Source organism: Nicotiana attenuata, chromosome 1, assembly GCF_001879085.1.
Source record: "Nicotiana attenuata strain UT chromosome 1, NIATTr2, whole genome shotgun sequence".
Classification (NCBI taxonomy): domain Eukaryota; kingdom Viridiplantae; phylum Streptophyta; class Magnoliopsida; order Solanales; family Solanaceae; genus Nicotiana; species Nicotiana attenuata.
Window position 1 is genome coordinate 21,445,612 of NC_031989.1, and position 25,401 is coordinate 21,471,012.

Consider the following 25,401-nt stretch of genomic DNA (forward strand, 5'->3'; position numbering starts at 1 on the left):
AACTTACGTGCATGGTTCCAAGCCTCTGGGAACCCAGTAGCATCCGCCACCAGGTGCTTGGTCCTGATATAAAAGAAGTGCTCGAAAGGGCGGGGCTCGACCTCGTCATCCAATCTCATGACCAGGCCCTTCGACCCACGTGGGCACGCCTGAATCATGGTACCACGGACTCTCTGAGGAGCGTAGAGACTCAGCACATGCTGCAGCGTAACCTCCCTACGGGCCAATTCCGCGTACTTGATAAACATTGCCAAAAGTTTGTAGAGGGAAGGAGCGAGCTGACCTGGGCACACCCCGTAATAACGGCAAAAATCCACCACCAGCATTGGGAGCGGGATCTTGAACCCCAACCTGAAAGGATAGGCGTAAAAAACGCAGTATCCCCTACGGTCGGTGTGGACCCTCTCCTCGCTTCTAGCAAGAACGATGTCCGCATGGGTAGGAACGACGCCCTGTTCCCGCAATCGGGCCATCCCAATTTCCCCCATCAAAGGGGCTTCATCCACCGGTTCCTCTCCACCGTCGACGGTGAAATCAATCGCCGGACCTCCGGGCCGAGGAACCACCTCGTCAACCGACGGAATTTCGCCGGACTCCGTCTGTTCCACACCTCCCATCGCCGGAGATGGTCCGTCAGCTGCCGGAAAATCTACCGGAAGAACACCATGGGAAGAACTGCCAGCCATTGGTAATCTACTGAAAACAAATGTTATCACAATCGAAGGAAAGAAAAGAAAAGATGAATTAGCGAGAAGACAAAGTTTCCTCAGAATCTCTCTCAAATGAACAATGAAGATATGAGAAATGAATGCCTCAACCCACCTTTATAGGCAACATAAATGGCTTTTGCAAAGCCCAATAGCCATCATTAACTGCACGACCAACCGAAAAACGGTTCGGTTCTGTAGCAGCAAGCGTCATTATGACGAGCTCCATAAAGCGGCTTCTCGACCATCCGCCAGCGTACCGCCGTCAGAACAATCGCTACGACCTATGAACACCGAAAGAATGTGCCGAACGCCGTTAAAATTTTGGACGACCAAATACGTACTCGGCGCATATTCATTCCCCACGGCCATCTCCAATATATAAAAGGCTACGGCCATCCTCAATATATAAAAGGCTATGGCCATCTCCAATATATAAAAGGCTACGGCCATCCTCAATATACGAAAGGCTACAGCTATCTCCAACGTGTAAACGGTTAAGGCCACCGCCGCCAATAATTCGACTCCCTTATTCGAGTTGTTTACAAATCACAATCGTTGAAGTCCGCTCATCGAGCTCGGCCGAAACACGACCTCAATAAGCGGATGGACTAACTGTATGGGTCAAAATCTGATCCCACGATAATTAACGAGGCTAATCCCGTTTTAAGTTAATTCATGATTAATTAACGGCACGAACACTCAGGATTGACAACGTTCAACCCGCCTCTAGCTCGGTCGACAAGGCCCCGGCATACGCGCCAATACAAAAGGCGAGATCTCAACATGGTTACGGCCACCTATCGCCAGCTCACGAAGCTCACAGCTATAAATACCAAGAGAGAAAATCCCAGAAAGGGGGCTGCTTCTTGACCACTAGTGAGAGAAGAGAAAAACGAGAAAAGATACCCCTCTTATGGGAAGAGAAAACACCATTGTAAGGCTCTGAACCTCTCCATGGAGAGGCAGACCAAACAAATATTATCAATAAAGGTTTCAAATGCTTCTCCCCCTAATCGTGAGTTCTTATTTTCATGTCTTTCAATTGGTCCAGCGGATTATTACGATTTGCTATGATTATCCCGGGATTTATTTATATTGTTTTGTACTCGTAAGATGTGTAACATTTTTTGAGCGAACAAAGATGACTAACATTGCAGCAAGACTTTAGACCTTGGGGATGAAAGTGGATGATTCCTTCTTGGTTCAGTTTATTCTGAACTCGTTGCCTCCTGAGTATGGACCTTTCCAAATTAACTATAACACTATTAAGGATAAGTGGAATGTTAGTGAATTGTCCAGTATGCTTACTCAGGAGGAGTCAAGACTTAAGAAACAAGAAAGTCATTCAATTAACCTCATGGGTCAAGGAGCTGGTAAAGGACTTAAAGTGAAGGCCAACAAGTTCAAGAAGAAGAAAGCACCTGCTAAAGCTCAACAGGATGCTAACAAGGAACATAAGGCAGATACGTGTCGTTTCTGTAATAAGGAAGGACACTATCAGAAAGATTGCCTGAAACGTAAAGCTTGGTTCGAAAAGAAAGGTACAATTAGTGCTTTTGTATGTTTCGAATCAAATTTAGTAGAAGTTCCTAGTAATACTTGGTGGCTTGATTCTGGTGCAACTGCTCATGTATCTACTACGTTGCAGGGATTCCTTCCGATCCAAACTACAAATCCGAATAAGGATTTCTTGTTCATGGGAAATCGTATGAAGGCTCCAATTGAAGGCATAGGGACTTATCGTTTGATCATGGAGACTGGACGTCACCTTGATCTATTATAGACTCTTTATGTACCTTCAGTTTCTAGGAATTTGATTTCTCTTTCAAGACTTGATGTTTCTGGATTTGATTTAAAGATTGGAAATGGATGTTTCAATTTATATAAGAATGCTAATTTTTATGGTTCTGGTTTTCTTAGTGATGGTTTATATAAATTGAAACTCGATATTGGTTTTTTTGAATCCCTTCTTACTGTTCAACATAATGTTGGAATTAAACGTAGTTCACTAGATGAAAGTTCTGCTTACTTGTGGCATAGACGTTTGGGTCATATATCCAAAGAAAGGTTAGAAAGATTAGTAAAGAATGAGATTCTTCCTAGTCTAAATTTTACTGATCTTACTATATGTTTGGATTGCATTAAGGGAAAGCAAACCAAGCATAGTAAGAAAGGTGCCACAAGAAGCACCCAACTTCTTGAAATTATACACACTGATATTTGTGGACCTTTTGATGTTCCATCTTTTGGTGGAGAGAAATATTTTATCACTTTTATCGATGATTTTTCACGTTATGGATACATCTATTTGCTGAAAGAAAAATCTCAAGCAGCAGATGCTCTCAAGGTGTTTGTTAATGAGGTTGAAAGGCAATTAGATAAAAAGGTGAAAATCATTAGGTCAGATAGAGGTGGTGAATATTATGGAAAATATAATGAGTCAGGACAATGTCTAGGTCCATTTGCAAAATTCCTCGAGGAACATGGCATATGTGCACAATATACTATGCCAGGAACACCTCAACAAAATGGTGTTGCAGAAAGGCGTAATCGAACACTTATGGATATGGTTAGGAGCATGATAAGTAATTCCTCATTACCCAAATCATTGTGGATGTATGCTCTTAAAACCGCTGTATATTTATTAAACAGGGTTCCTAGTAAGGCAGTTCCAAAGACCCCTTTTGAACTGTGGACAGGAAGGAAACCTAGTTTAAGGCACCTGCATGTTTGGGGTTACCCAGCGGAAGCTAGAGTCTATAATCCACAAGAAAAGAATTAGATTCTCGAACAGTAAGTGTTTACTTTATTGGTTACCCAGAGAAATCTAAAGGGTATGTGTTTTACTGTCCAAACCATAGTTCGAGAATTGTTGAAACCGGTAATGCAAGATTCATTGAGAATGGTGAAGTTAGTGGGAGTGTTGAAAAGCAAAGTGTGGAAATTAAAGAGGTGAGGGTCAATATTTTATTATCTAGAAATGTGCCTACTTCCACACAAATACCAAATATTGTTCCAGTTGTTGAAGAACACTTTGACAACACCGAGCAACATTTGGATGAAACACTTCATGAAGAAACCAACTCACAAATATCTGACACAAATGAACCACAAGAAATGCCATTAAGAAAATCTCAAAGAGTTAGAAAATCGGCTATTTCGAATGATTATGTGGCTTATTTGCAAGAGTTAGATTTTGACATTGGTCTTAATAAGGATCCGGTTTCATTTTCACAAGCCATAGAAAGTAATGAGTCTGACAAATGGATTGATGACATGAAGGAAGAGTTAAAATCCATGGAATACAATAAAGTCTGGGATCTTGTTGAATTGCCAGAAAGTTCTAAAAGAATCGGGTGTAGGTGGGTCTTTAAGACCAAACGCGATTCAAATGGCAATATTGAGAGATACAAAGCCAGACTTGTTGCCAAGGGTTATACTCAGAAAGGAGGCATTGATTATAAAGAGACCTTTTCACCGGTCTTAAAGAAAGACTCGTTAAGAATTATTATGACTTTGGTGGCTCATTATGATTTAGAGTTACACCAAATGGATGTGAAAACTGCCTTTCTTAATGGAGATCTCGAGGAGGAAGTGTATATGGACCAACCAGAGGGTTTCGAAACTAAAGGAAAAGGTCAAATGGTGTGTAAACTGAAGAAGTCAATATATGGACTTAAACAAGCCTCACGACAATGGTATATAAAGTTTAATGATACCATAACATCTTTTGGATTTGTGGAAAATACCGTTGATCGGTGTATATACCAAAAGATCAGTGGGAGCAAGTTTATATTTTTAGTCCTATATGTTGATGATATTCTACTTGCTGCTAATGATTTAGGCATATTGCGTGAGACTAAAGATTTTCTCTCTAAGAATTTTGAAATGAAAGATATGGGTGAGGCATCCTATGTGATAGGAATAGAAATATTCCGTGATAGATCACAAGGATTATTGGGATTGTCTCAGAAAGGCTATATCGAAAGAGTTCTACAGAGATTTAGTATGAACAATTGTTCAGCAGGGATTGTTCCAATTCAAAAAGGGGACAAATTTAGTCTCATGCAATGCCCTATGAATGATGTAGAACGAAAAAAAATGGAATCAATTCCTTACTCTTCTATTGTTGGTAGTCTGATGTATGCTCAGACTTGCACAAGACCGGATATTAGTTTTGCGGTCAGAATGTTGGGAAGATATCAGAGTAATCCAGGAATTGATCATTGGAAAGCTGCAAAGAAAGTTTTGAGGTACCTGAAAGGAACGAAAGATTACATGCTCATGTATAGGAGATCCAAGCATTTGGAAGTTGTTGGATACTCGGATTCAGATTTTGCTGGATATATTGACACTAGAAAATCCACATTTGGTTATTTGTTCCAATTAGCTGAAGGAGAAATATCGTGGAAGAGTGCCAAACAGTCTATTATTGCTACATCCACGATGGAAGCAGAATTTGTGGCATGTTTTGAAGCCACAATTCATGCATTATGGCTGCAAAACTTTATTCAGGACTTGGGGTTGTCGATACCATTACCAAGCCGCTGAAAATTTACTGTGATAATTCTACAGCAGTATTCTTCTCCAAGAACGATAAGTACTCCAAAGGTGCCAAACATATGGAATTAAAGTACTTTACCGTCAAGGAGGAAGTTCAGAAACAAAGAGTGTCACTTGAGCATATTAGAACAGATGCCATGATTACAGATCCGTTAACGAAAGGTTTACAGCCGAAGATATTTAAACAACATGTACATAGAATGGGTCTTGGCTGTATCTATGACTAGTGTATTTATGATGTTTTGACACTCTGAGCTCATTTATATGTTTCTGATATACATTAATGATTTCCTATTTCTCATAATGGTGTACACATTATTGTTTTGAGATATTACAGGATAAGTCTCAATGAGACATTATTGTGGACCATAATATTTTATAGCTTATGGACCTGGTACAATGAGTTGCTAATGTTGTAGTATATGGAAGGGAGTATGTAGACAAATTATATGTAACCGCCATAACTCACATTTAGTAGTTTATCGTACTATGGTATTTATGATGGATATTATAGAAGAGATTTGTTTATGCGCAACTAATGTTCCTATATTAAATATTAATATTATGTGATTATTGGGCCAAGCGGGAGAATGTAAGTTATTTTCCTACGTGTATGTGGCCCAATAAGTTTAAGACCCATAATTAATATTTAATTAATGAGCAAATCTCATCCGTCCGATCGGTTACTTGATGGACGTACCGGATTAAATAAGAACCTCTATAAATTGGTCCTCTCCCCACCCATTAGGGTACCGTATTTTATTTTCTTTCTTCCATCACTAAAGGCGGCTGTAACGAAAGCTAGGGCAAGGGGCGAGAAACCAATTACCGGTTAACGCTTCCGCTTCAAGATAGTGGATTCCGCTTCAGGTTTGTTTTCTATGACGATTATATGTAAAATTATCATGTTCAAGATCCTGGTATAAATTAAAGTTTATGTTTACAGTAAAAGCTGTTTTGAGTATTTTTGGATATTATAGAGGCTTTTGACTTTACGATATTGTTATAGAGAGATAGGACAGAATTACTTGTGGCTCCTCGGAGGATTAAGGATAGCCACTTCAATAACATCTGAAGTTACTTTTGAATCTTAAAGTCAGCCAACTTAGGCACGTGTTATTCTTGTTAAGGGCAGTTAGATCTTTTGCTAAAATGGTAACTTGTATTATAGTATGATTTAAACAGAGAATATGACGATAGAATTGGATATTTTCACCTCAATTTGTAAAATTAGGAATGTGTTGTGCATGTGTTTCCAGGAAGTGTTTCCTGGGTCGTGTAAAACAATGTTCTAGATAGTTAGAAATTGGAAGTCAAAACCTTATTTTTTTCATTTGGTTTAACAGGTAAATGGTTATGATTTAGGGGATTGGTACAAATTCAGCAGCAATTGATGAAGTCAGAAACGAGAGCTAGAATTTCAGGAGAAGCTACTTTTTCCGTCCCATTTTAATTGTTGTCCTATTTCTTTTTAGAGTTGATTAATTCCTTTTGGAAGTCAAATTAAATTAGATTAGTGTAATATTTAAAAATTATACAAAAGTACACAAATTACAATCTTTTCTATAGAGCCGTCAAAATGAGCTTGGCCCGTGAGGCCAGCCCAACCCAGCCTGCTATTTGGGTAGGGCTGGGTTGGGATTTTTTTAGCCCATTTAAAACTGAAGCTTATAAGTCCGGCCCAAAACAACCCGCTGGCCCTTGAGGCTTGACCGAGGCTGGGCCTGGACCGGCCCGTGGGCCAAAAATTAATTATATTCAAGTTTGAATATTTAAAAAAAGTAAAAACTAAAAAAAATATTAACTATAATCCCCATTTCCAACCTTAGATTGCTCATTTACCCTTTCATATGAACTAGAATTTATATTTCTTATATGCATGTAGTATGACAAGATTAATTTTTCTTTTTCTTAATTAACAACGAACTAGGAAAGTTTTAAGTGACCAATAATATTTCAAAAGAAAATATTATTTTAAGTGGCCAATGATCAGTTTGGTTACTTTAATATATTATTAATTATTAAATTGCTCTTCAGTATAGAAAAAGGTCAAGTTTTAATACCCAGAAAAAATTGACAATACTAGCAAATATCATGAATTTTAAAATTTTTATGGACTATAATAATGAAATCGACAAATAATGTTAAACCTAAATTAAAAAACCTTAACATATAAACTTATTGAAGCAATTCCTGAACCTAAGGAAAGTGAAACAAAAGTACCAAAAAATATTTATGTAAGGTTAAAAAAAGAAGAGCTAGAGATATAGAGAATTTGGACTTCAATTATGAGATTCTTTGTCAAATATCAAGATTCTTCTACACTCTAAATAAACAGAAGTCGTTCATATGATCAAAAGATTATATCACGAAAAATATCTAAAGATTTGGAGAAATATTTTTTTCTAAAAAAATTGAAGGACCGGCCCGCCCTAACCTGCGACCCTCTTAGGGCTGGGCTGGGCTGACTATTTTAAGGCCCATATAGATGGAGGGCCGACCCGCCCTAGCCCACCAAATTTAGAAGCCCATGAGGCCTGGGCTGGGTTGGACTGGGCTAGCCCATTTTGACAGCTCTACTTTTCCATCTTAATAAGATGAAAATATATATTTTGAAATATTAGTTTAGAATTTCAAAAAGTGAAATACGACAACTAAAAGGAGATGGAGGGGTAAACATTATGTGGTTATTTCGATCTATTTAAGCATGTGAATGTATGGGTCAAAATCTGACCGTAGTGGTCGCCCCTAATAGAAATGATAGGGGGCCGACCAAGTTGGGATCTCGCCCAGGTGGCGAAATAGCAAAGAACACCTCGGCCATCCTCAGGGCCAAGTCATCGAAAGCATGTTGGCCAGAGACCATTGAATAGAAGTCCTAGGGACTATATATATATGGCAGGCAAGCTCAGAGAGGGTGGGGGGGGGGGGGGGCGTTTTCGAGAGAGAGAAGGACAACAAACAAGGGAGGAAAAGAGAAGAAGAGGAAAAGAAAAGAAGAATCTCTCTCGGATGAACAGTGGTCTCACTTTTTCCTCTTTACCCCTCCATTTACAATTCTTTTTTGCTTCAGATGTAAGCTCATCTCTCGTGTTTGATGCAAAATTATCACATCAACAAATCTAATGTGCTCCTATCTTTCGTTATTCCTCGTTATATGAGTTTGAATCTGAAGTTAATTATGCTTGGCTAAGATTTACCTTCTTTATTATTGATAATTGGAGTTGACAAAAGAGTCTTAAACTTTTTGTTCAAACAATTTGGCGACGTCTGTGGCGATTTCTTAGCCAAATTTCCTAGTTTCCTTCAGATCCAAAACCAGCGAAATGTAACCACCCACCCGAGAGAGTGGTAAGTAAACCCCACATGATAATCCAGATATATCAGGCTGCTACATAAAAGCAGGAGTTACAACCGATATCCACAAAATCCCACACACGAGAAGACAACACCTGCTGCGCAATCCTGTAAGAGAATGGGCACATCCTGCCCTACTCTCACATCCCCCCACACATCGGATGATCCATGAATAAAGTACGACAGGTCTCCCTTGTTGTGGGTGCGAAACAGACGAGATCGAACCGGGACTTGATTTCAACATCACAGCAGTTAAAGCGAACTCAACCCACGCGGAGCTAGGGCACCTCTAAAACTGTGGAGGAGCTAAATACGGCTACCGAATCTAAAAACCACCATTCTACCCCCGTGCATCGACTCATTGGATCGAGGTAAGGAAAACCTCATTTTGGTTTACTCTCTGTTGTCTGTCTAAACAGGAACAAAAGTGCCGCACGGGCAAGTGAGCAAAGGTCCATTCCAACTAGAGACAACGGAAGGAAATTCACTACCAAACAATTGGAACGTCGCTCACCTCAAATACTCGACTTCTGAAAAAGGAAGCCCCCCAAAATCGTACTCTTTTTCATCCGGATTTTGTCCCAATCGGGTTTTCCCGGGTAGGCTTTTAACGAGGCGACGAAAGGGACGTCTTGAAGTTCAAAGTATAGTTCATCGCCCCGCCCGCCGATTGTCTCTCCAGGCCGAACGATGAAGGACTAGACACGGGGAAACTTCTCCAATATATGTATGAAATGGACATGTATAGTACTCTCCAATGAATGAAACAAAGCAACATTTTGCACTCCCCATCAAGGTAGTGTACAAAGCAAGCAAAATTAACCAAACTGGGACTCACCTAGGAAGCACACCGTACTCTCCAGTTCAAACAAAATTAAGCAAACTGGGACTCACCCAGGAAGCACACCGTACTCTCCAATGCAAACAAAATTAAGCAAAACTCACCTAGGAAACGCAGAAGTTAAGCAAAATTGGGACTCCCCCAGGGGACACCCAAAATTCTCCAAAAAAAATGGTTATATCAGGTACGCCAGGATCCGCTCCGACGTCTACACAGACAGAATGGTAGCCGATGATTTACCAAAATCTGACAATGAAATAACAAAAGAGAAGAGTTCGACCTCGTTCGAACCATAACGGGTTAATATTTCGACAATAGCTCGAAATAACACCCCTACGGCCAAGGGCTATCGCCAAAGAGAGGAGTTCGACCTCGTTCGAATCATACCGGGTTACTATTCTCGAAATAACAACCCTACGGCCAAGGGCCATCGCCAAAGAGAAGAGTTTGACCTCATTCGAACCATAACGGGTTAATATTTCGACAATAGCTCGAAATAACACCCCTACGGCCAAGGGCCATCGCCAAAGAGAGGAGTTCGACCTCGTTCGGACCATACCGGGTTACTATTTCGACAATAACTCGAAATAACACCCCTACGGCCAAGGGCCATCGCCAAGAGAAGAGTTTGACCTCGTTCGAAGCATAACGGGTTTATTTCGACAATAGCTCAAAATAACACCCCTACGGCCAAGGGCCATCGCCAAAGAGAGGAGTTCGACCTCGTTCGAATCATACCGGGTTACTATTTCGACAATAGCTCGAAATAACACCCCTAAGGCCAAGGGCCATCGCCAAAGAGAAGAGTTCGACCTCGTTCGAACCATAACGGGTTAATATTTTGACATTAGCTCGAAATAACACCCTACGGCCAAGGGCCATCGCCATTAAAGAAGAATTCGACCTCGCTCGAATTGTACGGGCTGACATCCCGGCCATACTCTCAATAACGCCTTTGCAACCAGCGGTCGTCGTCAATATTTTTCTTTTGACTAAGAAATTGATTTCGTTACAAACCCCAAAGTCCACCTCGCTCGAATACATATGAAAAGAGCGACTTCGCCTAAATCAACAACAATTCAGTCCCCATCGAATAACTCAAGTCGAGACTGACTCCGTCCAAAACAACGAATCTGAATACGACCTCGTTTGAGTCAAAGACGAATATGCTTAAAGCGATAAGTCAAAAGCCAAATCCTGTCCAAATATGCGAATCTAAAGAGACTCCATTCGGACTCGCGCGGCGAAATCCTACTCGATCCGGCAAAAATTGGCTTCCCTAAAAAGTCAGGAATTCACCATACAAAATCTGAAAGTCTACGCCAAAACAAAAAAACAAGTGTAAAGCAAGGGGAAGGGATAAAAATACAAAGGACGTACCACGACGAAAATCCCTTTTATTTAGACAGTTGCGCAAATGGTCGCAGATTATACACGGCCAAAACCGGCCCAGTACAAGAAACAGAAAAAAAAAGCAAACTAAGGTAACAACTTTTCACTCGGCGTCATCACCACCGTCCTCCCCATCACCATCTCCAGGAAACTCCTCCTCAGCATCAACATCCTCGCCGGCCTCCGGTGTCGCAGGATCGTAGCCACAGTTAACACGAGCCTCTCGTGCCTTCGTTCGAGCTCCTTCATAAGCGGCTTCAGAAATATTGCCCGCCTCCCACAAGCTCTTGTATATGTCCCGCTGGGCATCGGCATGGACCCAGAGCTCGTACAAATGGCGAGGGACAACGACAGAGGCAGATTCGACTTGGGCCAACAATTGTGCCTTTTCGGCCTCAAGAGCGGCGACCCGATCCCCCAAAGTTGAAGCTTCCCGGTCAATTTCTCCAATGCGCTCTTCAAGCCTCGCCTCCCTCAGGTAGTCGTCGCCCTCTCGGGTTCCTGATCGGATTGAAGGACGCGGATAGTAACCTCCAATGCCGCCGCCCTCGCTGAAGCTGATACCCAAGAACTTTCGACACTCTCCAACTCGAAGACCTTCTTCTCCAGCATGGTTAATTTCCCCATCCACTCCGCACTTAAAGCCTCAACTCTGATGGCATTTTGATCCAACTCGGGCTGCAACGATCGTACCTTCTCCTGAAGATGCTCACATTCTGCGGCGACCCCTTTTCCCAATTCAAGTTTTTCGACCTTTACACGAAGTAGCTCCTCGAGCTCGCTATTCCCGCGAATAGACTGTATCAGCTCCTGATCCCTCTTCTCCAGTTCCTCCCCGAGAGACCGATTACCGGCGTTCGCCCTGAGCCGTTCGTGCATCTCACGACACTTGTTGCGGTAGCGCCAATACTTCTCCAACATCATCAGGAAAATTTTGGCCCGAGTGTCGGCCCTGCGAGCACTTTCAATCTCCAGTATATACGACTGAAAGCAAAAAAAAAAGAGTCGATAAAGGTCGAGGTCGCCAAAAACAAAAGGAGCACAAAAAAAAAAGAACAAAGAGGAGAAACTTACCTTGAGGCCCATAGCGGCCACCTCATGCATCAAGTCAATGTCACGGACGTCCCTAAGAGCCTCACACTCTACAGCAGAGCACAAAAGGTCAAACTGCGGCACTAAGTTTTCCGTGTCCCACAGAAGGTTAATCTCCGACAGAATCTCAAGTATACGGGACAGACCTCCCGCTCTTACCACCGTGCGGGTAAGACCCTCCTCGAACATTCTAACATCATCAAGATCAAGATCGGATTCAGACTCGTAGTCGTCGACTACGACACCCTTTCCCCTCTCGGCGGCTGAAGAAGAAGCACGACTCGGTCCGGAAAACGAAGGCCCGCCCAGGGTGGCAACAACGGCCTGGGGACTCCGACTTCCTATCACAGTAACCTATTGATCAATCACAGCAGCTGAAGCCTCTGTCGTCGTGTTGGTCTCGATCGTCAGGTTTACCTCCGTGATCGGGTTAGCGTCACCACCCATTTCAATCATTGTCAAGGGAAGGTCGCCCTCTGGGTATACTGTTGCTGAAGATGCCATCTCGGACTCCACTCGCCGTATCTTCGATGGACCCTCCCCATCCTCAGCACGGGAAGGTTCACCTGTTGAACGGGCAGTAGGAGCCGGAGTCCCGGGTTGAGGAATAGTTTCCATGCACACGGATTCGGTCGAAGGTTCAACTTGAGTAGCCCTCAGTGTAGAATGGGCAGCAGACGTCGGTGCAGGCCGAGCAGAAGACGTCGGTCGACGGAATGCGAGCGGAGGGGCCCTCGTCCTTTGCACTCTCCCTATTAACAGTAATGGTCGTGTAAGCAACAAGGTCAAATTGCAAGGTGAAAAACAGAGAAGCTGCGGCAAGTCGACTTACCAGTAAGAGGCTTAAGCCCGTATTTCTCGTAGAAGGACGCCCATTCGTGAACCCCCACCATATAGGGGAGAATGGCATTCACCCATTCGCAGATATCGTCAACAGGCGTAGGAGGTAGTCTCTCGGCTGCAAAAGTAAAAACGATTTAATGCTTCCTAAAGAAAAACGGTCGACCATCACCCCGACAGGAGATAAAAAAAGACTTACGTGCGAAGTTCCACTTCTCAGGGAACCCTACCGAGTCCGTCACAAGATGCTCGGTCCGCACATAAAAGTAGCTCTCCCAGAAATGACAATTGGCTCTGTCGTCCATCTTCACCACCAAACTTTTCGTTCCTCGATGGCGCATATGGATCATCGTGCCTCGATTGGGTTGAGGGGCAAAAATATTGAGCATATGCCCCAGAGTGACCTCCCGACCGGCAAGCTCCATAAACTTGAGCAGCATGAGGAACAGTTTGTATACGTACGACGAAAGTTGAGTCGGGCATACTTCCTAGAAACGGCAAAAGTCTACCACCAAGGAAGGAAGAGGAAGCGTATACCCGACAATGAAAGGGTAGGCGTAGAAAGCACAATATCCGGGGCGATCAAAATGTATAATATCATCTCCCACCGCCGGCAACATCTCAACATGGTGCCGAATCCCCCATTTGGTCTTAAGCTCCGCAATCGCCGCTTCATCCATAATAGAGGAAACAGTCTCCGATTCCTCTCCGGCAGGGCTGTTAAAACGGTCCATAACTTCCCCGGACGGGGCAATATTTCGGCCGCTGTTGGAACCCCCTCATCCTCCGCCATCTCCACTCCTCTGGGAGCAAGAGCATCATTTTCCGGCACCGGAACTTCAGCAAGTCTGTCAACGCGGAAGGAAGTACCAGCCATTTGTCTCGATTGAGCAGAGTGAATGAGCAGGGGGAAGTAAGAGGGAAGACGGTGACGTCAATTTCCGACTAACAAGAGAGTGAACTAAAAATATGAAGTATCGAATAAGGTAAAGAATCGCAAAATTCCTTTGATAAGATTGAAAAGTATGGCAATAGAATGGTGTTTTCCCCTATTTATAGGAGCATAAATGCCCCGAGCGGGAAACCCAAGAGTCGCCAATCGAAACTGATAGGGCACAAGAAACGGTTCAATCCATAAGGAACGTGTGTCATAATGACAGTGATTACAAACGACGTTTCGAATCAACACAACGGTTCAACTCCGAACGGATGCGACGGTCCGAGGGTATCATTAAAGTGTCACGCCTTCGCCTCGATCTGAAAACCTCACTCAATGCGTAAACACTCAGATTTCTCCTAACTTCCGAATCGACAGAGTCCGCCCGTCGAACCCGCCAAGAGACGACCTCGACAGACAGAGGGACTAATTGTATGGGTCAAAATCTGACCGTAGTGGTCGCCCCCAATAGAAATGATAGGGGTCGACCAAGTTGGGATCCCGGCCAGGTGGCGAAATAGCAAAGAACACCTCGGCCATCCTCGGGGTCAAGTCATCGAAAGCATGTTGGTTAGAGACCATTGAATAAATGTCCTAGGGACTATATATATATGGCAGGCAAGCTCAAAAAAAGGGTGGGGGTGGGTAGGGGTGAGGGCTTTTCGAGAGAGAGAAGGACAACAAACAAGGGAGGAAAAGAGAAGAAGAAGAGGAAGAGAAAAGAAGAATCTCTCTCGGATGAACAGTGGTCTCACTTTTTCCTCTTTACCCCTCCATATACAATTCTTTTTCGCTTCAGATGTAAGCTCATCTCTCGTGTTTGATGCAAAATTATCACATCAATAAATCTAATGTGCTCCTATCTTTCGTTATTCCTCGTTATATGAGTTTGAATCTAAAGTTAATAATGCTTGGCTATGATTTACCTTCTTTATTATTGATAATTGGAGTTGACAAAAGAGTCTTAAGCTTTTTGTTCAAACAATGAGTATAATATATGTAGTAGGCTGGCTAGTATAAGTACTTAATATTAATATATAAGTATTTTCCTTTTGTCTCTCTAAATAAAAAGGCATGAACATCAATTAAAGAATTTATACTTATGCGACAAACTTGAAGAATTTAGTTAAGAAGTTGGTATACATATTACGGAACCAGCTCTAAACTTTCAAGTAGAATGGATATTAAAGAAAGGGATACAGTATCTTTTTTCATGTTAAACAGTTGGGCCGCACTGTTGTATCTTGTGTGCTTGTAATTGCGGGAGATAAGTGACTCCACATCGGACGGTGGAAAACACATCAGCTTCCATACTTCCCCTTACCAATACGCCGCTTTACGCCATCTGTGCTGTTGCTCCTTCTCACTCCCAACTCCCACCGATCTTTCTTTCGTGAAGCACTTCCTTTTCCCGCCTATTAAAACTCCTCAATGCAACTCCAAATGCTCTCTCAATCTCACTTCCTTTCTCTAAATCCCCGCACCTCTCTACCTCTTTCCTCATCAATCTCCGTCGTTAATAGCCGGAGAATCGTCTCCGATTCACTTGCTTTTCCACATTCCGATACCAATTCGTTCGCAATCTCACGCGGAGTCAAATTATCGTTGCCTACGATGACTTCGAATTGTGTGCTCGCTAATAACGCACATATCGCTGATTTAGGAATTGAGGACTCTGAGCTCGACAAATTTGCTGCTGTAGGTAACAAAATGGCTGATGCTGCTGGTGAAGTCATCCGCAAATACTTCCGGAAAAGCTTCGATATTCTCGACAAAGAAGATTCGAGTGAGTGTTTTGTTGATTTTAATTTACGCGGATAAATTGCTTGCGAATGTTAACTATCCGGAGATTTTTTTTCAAATGTTTGTGGAAATTTATGGTTAAAGGTCCGGTGACGATTGCTGATCAAGCGGCGGAGGAATCTATGGTGAAGATAATTCAAGAGAATTTCCCTTCCCATGCAATGTGAGTTAGTTTTTGCTCTCACTAGTTTACTTATTGCTCGCTTTAATATCGCTATCCTTGTATACACTAACTAACAATGTAAAAATTCTTACCAGTGATTTTTATCTTGTCATTTACTATTTTTATCTGATTAATAATTAATGTCTATCAAAAATATTACATTTAATTATTAATAGTGACCTAATCGTGTAGATATTTTCTATGACGTCCATGCATAGAACTTAGTCTCTCCATTTTTACTTCTAATTGATCGATGAGTAGGCTTCCCCTTTCGATTCACGGAATGTGATTTTTTTGACAGCATTCGAGAGGAGTATTCCCTCTTCCAATATGTGTGCATGTTAAAATTTTAAATTGAATGGCCTATGGATGGACCGACCATTTTCAGCTTGGCATCACTGTTGCTTTTAGCTCAGAATGGCTTATCTTAGTATGACGGTTAGCATATGACATTTATCAACATAACCTCACACTCACCATAGGGAAAGAAAGGCACTATCTCGTTGTGGTTATGTGCTCGCTGGAAAACTTATTTTGTGACATGCCATATCTCATTCTATCGAGAGCCGAAAGACAAATCTTCTAGAAAAAAGCGCAGGCAGTACAGTTAAAATGGATCTTATTTGCTGAAAAGCTCCCGTGCTTTGAACTTTGATAAGACAGTAATAGAATACAAGTGAATTTTCCACAAATTTTAACTGGTAGCCCAGTCTATCTGCTTGTGTAGGATCGTCCTCGTGGTAGCTGAATGCCATTCACACTTTTAATTTGACGGGCACAAGTCAATGCAATTCTTATATTTTTTGTTCATGATATTCTGTATTGTGTCATCCCCAGTGTGTTGGAATAAAAATGGAAGGCTGTCTTTCAATGCCGTTGACTCCTTAAATCATTGATCAAGGGTTAAAATGATGCTTTTCCTGACCTTTTGTCTCTGTTTCATGTACTACACAATCTGTGTTCGCTTGCTGAAAATCTGTGTTTAAACTGCTTGGTGATAGTTATGGAGAGGAGAAGGGATGGAGGTGTAAGGAGGAAATTGCAGAGTATGTTTGGGTTTTAGATCCAATAGATGGGACGAAGAGTTTCATTACAGGTACCTGCTTGTCTTTCCCATATCAACTCTGTTTAACTTGTAGTTCAAATATTCATTCATCGGTATACTTTTTGCTTACCAGGGAAACCCTTGTTTGGCACTCTTATTGCTCTGTTGTACAAAGGTAAACCGGTATGAATCGCTAGCCAGTTGATTTTATTTTTATCATTAAAAAGCCTTGTTTGCTATTAGATCAATGAAATCTTGCTTATTAGTCCTGTCAACTATCAATTTTTCTCCAAAACTTCGTCCGTATCGAGACAGTGTTTGCTAGTTGGAAATCCAAGGGTTATTTTACACTAAAACAGCGTCTGTTGGCATACTTTTGATTTTCTAACTGTAGCTAAGAAAATTTGCTCTTGGCAGAAGACATCGGGTATAAGTTATAAAAAAGGAAACGGAGATAGATACTCATGAACTTATAAACCAAAAATAACAGCAAAAAGGGAAATTTGAGGTTCTCATGTAGACTCTGCCTAAATATCTACAAGAGATTTTCTGTACCAAATACAATTGAATATCCATATTGAGAACATGCTTAATCGCCTCTTTATTTCATTTCTCTCACAACAGTGAAGTCCTAGATCACTTGGTTCATGCATGGTTCCTATGCATTACTCATTTGGTTCTATACCTGTATATGTTCTCCCTCTTCTTGAAGGGCGAAAGGTCTGATGCCTGAGTTGGAATATTGATGTCTGTTTAAGAAATTAGCAATATAATGTAGGTGCTTTTGCCTTTTTGATTTCTTAATAGCTGTGAACATAATATTATATTTATGCTTTCTTTCCTTAGTGCCATATGGGATTACTTGTGTTAGTAATATTGTGTTCGACTCTGGAACCACCTCATAACTTTCTCATGTGTAATGAGAGTTCCAGCCTAGGATACTATCTTTAATCTCCTTATATTATGCTCCCGTAGACTGTTAGACACATATGCAGATAAACTGTGTTTTCAAAAGTTTGTCTATGTGATCCCTTCATTCATGCTTTTCCAGATTCTTGGCATTATTGACCAGCCTGTACTGAAAGAGAGGTGGACTGGTTTAAGTGGGCGGCGCACTAGCTTGAATGGGCAAGAAATCTCCACTCGCAGTTGTTCAAGTCTTTCAAAGGCCTACCTGTACGTTGCTCCTTGGAACCTTTTCAGTTTTCTCTATAAAAGATAGAACACTGTTATTCACCTTCAAGTACTTGTATTCTGTGTATCTGTTCAATTTCTCAGGGTTATCAAAAGTGTGCTACATCTAGTTCTCATTTCCATTCTTTCTTCAAGTTCAGGTACACTACTAGCCCACATTTGTTCGAAGGCGACGCTGAGCTTGCCTTTGCTCGTGTTAGAAGCAAGGTATGTAATTCTATGGCCAAACAACCATTGGATAGAGTTCTAGCTAATGTGCAATCAAGATAGCAAAAACTAGGGAATGAGTGCAATGAGAAGATCTGAGTAGGGAGGAAACTGAAGAGGAAGAGAGAATGAATAAGTTTCACTCTCTTTCCTCTACAGCGAATTCTTATCTCTTCCCTCTATATTTGTTACAGGTGAAAGTTCCACTGTACGGATGTGATTGCTATGCTTATGCCCTATTGGCTTCTGGATTTGTGGATCTTGTAATAGAGTTTGGTCTTAAGGTCAGCTACTCACTCCTTGCTCTATTACCTAGACTAATAAAGATATGATTTTTACTTCACCAAATGTGCATATTGAGCTTTTTCCCTCCTTATAGAGGACAGCTAGCGTCTCTTTGGTTATGTCCAATATTACTAACTGATTGAAACTTCGGTATATTCCCTGCCTGATAATATTGGTGCAGGGGTGAAATTTCGTTGTTTTACTTCCTTCAACCAGTGATCTTAAATTGCTTTTTTGGTTTTCACAATCTCTATGCTGATGTCAAAACAAACATTTCAGCCATACGACATCCTCTCACTTATACCTGTAATAGAAGGTGCTGGAGGAATTATAACCGACTGGAAAGGACAACAACTTACTTGGGAAGCTTCTGCTGGTTCACCAGCCACAAGTAATTCTTATCACTGTTCTCATTAAAAAATATCGTTTCATATACACAACCTAACCTTGGATGTCTGAAAATATGTCCCAAGTCTATGTGAATTAAATTCGGTGTTCAATTGGCAGGTTTCAATGTAGTGGCAGCAGGTGATAAACAAGTTCACCAGCAAGCTGTGGATGCATTGCAGTGGCAGTAGACGCAGCTATATTTCAATTTATATAGTTGAAGTTGAAGTTGTTCATAGGCCAAAGGGATCTCATTGCATAGGCTTAACTCCCTTGGGCGTACATGAATGCTATTAAATATTTTCGACCGAGACTCTAGGTTAATTTAAATTGTTAAACTGAATTATGTAGTACATGAATGCTATTAAATATTTTCGACCGAGACTCTAGGTTAATTTAAATTGTTAAACTGAATTATGCAGTCCACTGTTGTAACCTCACGCTGGTAATTGGTTCATCTGACTAATTGACTACTTGGATTTTCCTGTTCATAGTCACGTTATTTGATGGCAAGAAACCTTATACAATTTCGATCGATTTGCATTGAAGAAATTACAAGAGAACACAAAACTACACTCAGCTAGAACAGAGTTCGATTGGATCCCTATGCTGTATTGAGTACCACGACCTTTATACAACCTGAGGATCAAGTAAACGTTTGTTTTTCTTTTTGGGTCCAAGGCAAATAATAATTCAGTACATAGAAACGCAATACAGCAAATAAACATCCACAGTGTATCTTCTATTCTGACATTCTTCAACAGATGTGACAGAAATAAATCAGTAACTGCAGCTGCTTTCAGGGAAAGGGTGGCTGCTTTACATAATCTAAAATACAGAAAGAACAAATCTCAAACGGCACAAGCACAGCAAAGATCGCGTTCAGTTGTGTCATTTGGTCCGAGGGCCCTATGCTCGTGCTTATTCCTTACCAAAATCAGCACTGTAGTGAGCACTTGATTCAAGTTTCTTTGCTTCATTCAGTTTCCTTACCGCCTAAAAGGAAAATAAAGATAGAATAGGAAAAAAAATTAAGAACAAAAAAAATAAAGTAGAAGTAACAACGCATCTCTTCTGGAACAAAGTTCCAACGATGACAAATAGGGAGAAAGAATTTAAGAACACGGATACTACTAACAAAGTAGAAACACAAAGGCATCTCTCTCTTCCGAAACAAACCTATATCCCTTAGTGAAAGAATTCTAAGCATGCTTTCATTAATAATAAGAATTTAAGCATGCTAAATCTAAAACCAGAGGTGCTTCACATGATAAGACAAGTGTAGATTTACCATGAGTCACTTTGGTAGCGTGAAGAACTCTATTGGGTGAACTCAAAGAAAAGCCAGGCAGTGAAATTAAAAATTACCACTTTGCTAACAGAAATCTTGGAAAAGAAGACCAATACCTTCATGAAATCCTCATGGATGACATAATCACGCTCTGCACGAATTGCAGACATACCGGCTTCAGTGCAAACATTCCGCAGATCAGCCCCATTAAAACCCTGAGGATAAAAAATGCTATCAGAAGTTTGATGCGACAAAAGCGATACAATGGTTTTTCTTGTTAGCATCATTAGCCCACCTCAGCAAGCTTGACAACAGCCTCATAATCAATTTCACCATGTTTTGCTATCCCAGCAGCATGGATCTTGAGGACTTCCATTCTTGATTGTTCATTAGGCAAGGGTATTTCTATCTTTCTATCTAACCGACCAGGGCGAAGAAGAGCTGGGTCCAAAACATCAGGTCTATTCGTTGCCATAATCATTTTTACCTGAAAACAGAATAAAGATTAAAACGACTCAGGCAAACAAACAATATCCCAGCCCCCTTTTATGCATTCTGCTCCTCTACGAACATGCTCAAAATCAGAGGCGGATGCAATGTGGTAGATGCAGGCAGGTTCAATTGAACCCATAACTTTCGACGTGGAGTAGAAATTTATGTGTAAAAATTCATTAAAATTGCAAAAAATATTGGATTTGAACCCATAACTTTAAAAATATAATGGTTTCAATGTTAAAAATCTTAAAAGTTGAACCCATAGAGTTTAAATCCTGAATTGCCTCTGCTCAAAATACCTGTTGAAAATTACGAATTCAAAGAGATTAGACTAATCAAAGTAAACAAAATCTGAACTTGGATGTCACTTTTCCTCCTATTAAGGAGGAAGACCTATGGATAGGTTATTTAAACGGTGCATGAATTTATGCATAGATTCTAAGAATAGACTATGATAAGCAACTTTAACATTCCTTCCTTTATCAGCATATTTAATCAAACTTGAAGAATTCAAAGAGACTACGTATGAAAGGATGAAAATCATAGATCGTGGACTATGGAACAAATTCCAACATATATAGAAGCAAACATCTAAGATCAACCTCTACCTTGCCAAGCTGGTCGAATCCATCCAACTGATTAAGCAATTCCATGAGCGTTCTTTGAATTTCACGGTCTGCACTTGTCCCCTCGCTAAAACGACGTCCACCAATTGCATCAATCTCATCCATGAAAATGATGCAGGGCTACAATAAAGACAATGATTTTCAGATTTTATGCCACCTCCAGGAATCACCAATTTTATGATTTTCAGAAATTTTATGCAGTGAATGCAATTGAAACCTTACTTGGTGATCACGAGCATAATTAAACATTTCCCGGATCAATCTTGCACTCTCACCTATGTACTTATCAATAATGGCACTCGACACAACCTGCAGGAATCACCAGTTATAAAAGTCCGCACTATGAGATGCTATTAGACAGGAGGATATATCTAAAACTCTAGTAATCCGACCTTTAAGAAATTGGCATCTATGTTGCTAGCAATTGCCCTGGCTAACAATGTCTTGCCCGTTCCAGGTGGCCCATAGAGAAGAACACCCTGAGACATATTAAAAGCAAGATCAATCTTTGTCATGCCGAAACTTAGAAGAATGTGTAACACAAGGTTACATTGAACAATTTACCTTTGGAGGCTTAATCCCAACACGAAGGAAAAGCTCGGGGTTCATTAGAGGTAACTCTATGGATTCTCTCAGCTCCCTGATCTGATCTGACAGTCCACCCACAGCAGAGTAACTTATGTTACCTGGATCTTCATGAAGCATGTTGTGTACTACAGGATCAACCTGCCATAAATTTCTCACCATGAGGAAATTGGGATGGACAAATGTAATAATTTTAAACATAACTCAAACACTTGGTGCTTGCAAGCAAACAATAACTACTGACTTCACGGGGGAGTGCTCGCATAATTGTAAGTGTCGTCATATCGAGAACCACTCTTGTGCCTGAAGTCAGTTTTTCCTTGTCCACTTTACTGCGACAGCCAACCACATACCGTGGGCCACTGCTAGCTTTAACTATCACTGAGACGGTAATGAAAAGTACTGGTTAGTCCCATAAATTTCTTCCAGTTCCTTAGCAACTTCTTTCATGTCAAAGGAAAAGGAAAGATACCACAACTTTGTGGTCAATAGTGCATTCCTAGGAGTAAAGTAATATTAGTCAAGATAAAGGCACTTACAACGCTCATTATCTAGAGGTCGGAGCACTTCTCCTATGATCTGCCCAACACTCTGAAGAGACTTTAAATCATCTTCTGTTTTAGCATATTCCTTTTTGGTAGCCCGCAAGTTTTCTCTCACTGAAGAGAGCAACTTTACAATTAGTAGAAGTAATACAATAACAGAAGATAAAAACAGTCTGAATACTATGAGGTTTTGTAGGATTAAGAATTTAAGTTGCTTATCAGCTTATAGAAAAGGCAAGTTAATAGACGGAACAAATATCAAGGAATAATCATGAAAGTACAGAATAAAAATATATTGCCTCATGATCACTTATAAAAAAATATGCTCTAAATTTTTCACTCTCACCCTCACTCTCACTCTCTCAAAATCAATGCGAACTTAACTGAGAAAAGAATAACATGGAAGCAAAGGATTCATCCAGGAGATACCAACTAGATGGGATTAAAGCTTAGATGTTACACTTATTAGACACTGTATTTTCCAAGATTCTTTTTAGCATAGTTAGACTTATATGTCAGTGTAGAGATAAGTGTGATTTTTAAGAACTTCTAGGTCAAGAGAAACTTAGTTTTCCTTAAAAGCTAAGTATTTAACTATACTATAACAATGTGTCTCAACATAACGGATTAGATATACAGGATTCATACAGTTGAACCAACTAGCTTGGGATAGAGAGTTGGATTTAATTGGCAAACCTCTATTAAGAATTATTTGTTAATATGCCTATGGAAAAGACTGGATGTTATATGCTGTATCAGCCTCTCATCTTTATTCTATAGTAAGAAACTGTCCAAAAGATTTCCAACCTAAGATTGGATATTCAGCAAGTAAGAACTTGTCCTTTTTTCTCAATAAAGTACTAGCACTTGTACTTTGTGGTGATAGAGAATCATTTTAGTGAATGAACAAATCTAACAAATGAAAAGACCAAAAAAATGGCATGATCTAGTAAACAACAACCCAGTAAAATCCCACATGATCTAGTAAACGGTTTCACGCAAAAAAATCCTGCTTATTACGAGAACAGGAAGCTATTGTCCAACGAGCAAGAATTGTTGATAAGTTAGAAAAGATATGTAGCAGTAACATCTGTAAGATTGAGAGGGTATTTGGATTGGCTTATAAAAAGTAGTTTTTAAGCTAAAAGCTAAAAGCCATAAGTTGGTAATACCCAACTTTTGGCTTTTGGCTTGTTTTTGTACTTTTTATGCCTAAAAATAAGTGCTTTTAAGCACTTTTTATCATTGCCAAACACTACACAAACTAAAAAAGTGCTTAAAAGCCAATAAGCACTTAAAATAAGCCAATCCAAACACCCTCTGAATCTATAAGAAACATTCTCCAGTAGGTTACACTGTATTATAAGCCACTATGTTTTACCCCAAACCTTGAAGAAAGGGCATCCCAGTGCACTAAACTCCAGCTATGCGCGGGGTCCGGGGAAGGGCCGGATGACAGGTGCCTATTGTACGCAGCCTTACCCTGCATTTCTGCAAGAGGTTGTTTCCACGGCTCGAACCCGCGACCTCCTGGTCACATGGACCCCAAACCTTGATGATTCATACAAATGTTTTACATTCCAAAATCATTATAATTACGCACATGAATTTTTTACATTCCAAAATCATACATGTGCGTGTGTCCACATATGTGAAAAAGGACTGAAAAGTTTAAGTCAAGATACAATAATACATCAAGCACTTATAAGGTAAGGAATGATGAGAAATGATTTAGAATTTCAGAGGTCAGAAACTGTAAAAAGAAAGTGACTTTTACACGTAGTTTAATGGACTTGTTCATTTGCATTGACTTTCCTATTTGATGTTTCAAACTTTTAATCTTTAACAGTTCTTCCTAAAATTAAAATACAAACTCAATCACTCCTATGTTAATCATCTGTCTACTCACCTAAGCAAGTGAAAAGCATAAGTGTTGGCTGACATACACATTTGAATTGTTGGAAGTGCAACACAGAACCCTATAAATCCTTATATCATCCAAGGACACCCGATGCGTTCTCTAATCTTCTTCTTCTTTCCGCGTAATGCTTAATCTCAACATAAAGCTATCACATTTTAATGCAAATTGGCATACATCTCACACAAGTATCAGGCAGGTTCAAACATATAAGAATTTAAAGTTTAACACATGAACAATTGCTGCTTCGTCTTTGAGCATAGAACATACAGTATCTAATCGCATAGAAGAACAAAAGTTCTAAAAATCGAACTGAAGAATTATCAACAAATCCATCTCATTTAGGAGTAAATAATTGTATTAATTGATAATACTGAACATCAATTATTAGGGCACTAGGGTTTAAGATTGAGAATGTGACCTGTCCGAACACGAGCATCAAGCTCCTTGTGCTGAAGGAGCTTCTTCCGATAGTCGGCGAGTGCCGTACGGCGTCTGACGGCTTCTTCTTCGGTCGACATATTGGAATTTGCAGATCTGTGGAAACTGCTTTCTGATATCGGTAGTGAACAACCTCTCAACTTGAGGAACAAGCAATGTATAGATCCCTTGTTCAGAAAGTACAATATTTTGAGCACACCGTTGTTTGAAAATATATAATCTGCAATTAATTATTATTCCGACGTATAGTAGGGGAAGACGTACAGGACCAACTTGTTGGGCTCACGGAAATCATCTTTATTCAAGCCCAAGGTATCTGAACCCAAAGTTAAAAGAATAGCAAATGTTAACACCTTATTTATTCTAAATAAATATCATTTAAAAAAAATTATATTCTATAGATACGTTTTAATATTTATAACAAAATATCTAATTTTAGTTACCTCCTACCCCTAAGCCACTAAATACGTTTTCAGTTACACTATTTTCTTTCTCTCTCTACTTTGATACATGTCATTCTCTTCCCCCATTCCCTGAAAACACGATGCTCAATCTCAAAATTCCTCTCACCCACATCACCTACGTTCTCTCTGATCCCAATTTCTCCAATTCCATCGGACATTGCTTTGTCTCTTCTTCGCCATTGTAATTGGAACATGACTAAAGCTAACGAAGATTAGGGTT

General features: G+C 40.4%; 2 protein-coding genes across 2 annotated transcripts; one reads left to right on the forward strand and one right to left on the reverse strand.

The window, feature by feature from the left end:
- On the forward strand, positions 14,922–19,307 carry LOC109213673 (bifunctional phosphatase IMPL2, chloroplastic). Its single transcript, XM_019377528.1, has 9 exons — positions 14,922–15,518; positions 15,620–15,698; positions 16,700–16,794; positions 16,877–16,926; positions 17,795–17,919; positions 18,078–18,144; positions 18,339–18,428; positions 18,709–18,820; positions 18,937–19,307. Exons 1-9 carry the CDS (start codon positions 15,164–15,166, stop codon positions 19,005–19,007), a joined length of 1,044 nt encoding a protein of 347 aa, XP_019233073.1. The 5' UTR covers positions 14,922–15,163; the 3' UTR covers positions 19,008–19,307.
- On the reverse strand, positions 19,400–24,933 carry LOC109213597 (26S protease regulatory subunit S10B homolog B). Its single transcript, XM_019377435.1, has 10 exons — positions 24,698–24,933; positions 22,353–22,472; positions 22,058–22,194; positions 21,793–21,954; positions 21,621–21,707; positions 21,451–21,537; positions 21,211–21,348; positions 20,403–20,594; positions 20,224–20,322; positions 19,400–19,812 (listed from the first exon to the last, which is right to left on the reverse strand). The coding sequence occupies exons 1-10, from the start codon at positions 24,795–24,797 to the stop codon at positions 19,738–19,740; spliced, it is 1,197 nt and encodes a 398-aa protein (XP_019232980.1). The 5' UTR covers positions 24,798–24,933; the 3' UTR covers positions 19,400–19,737.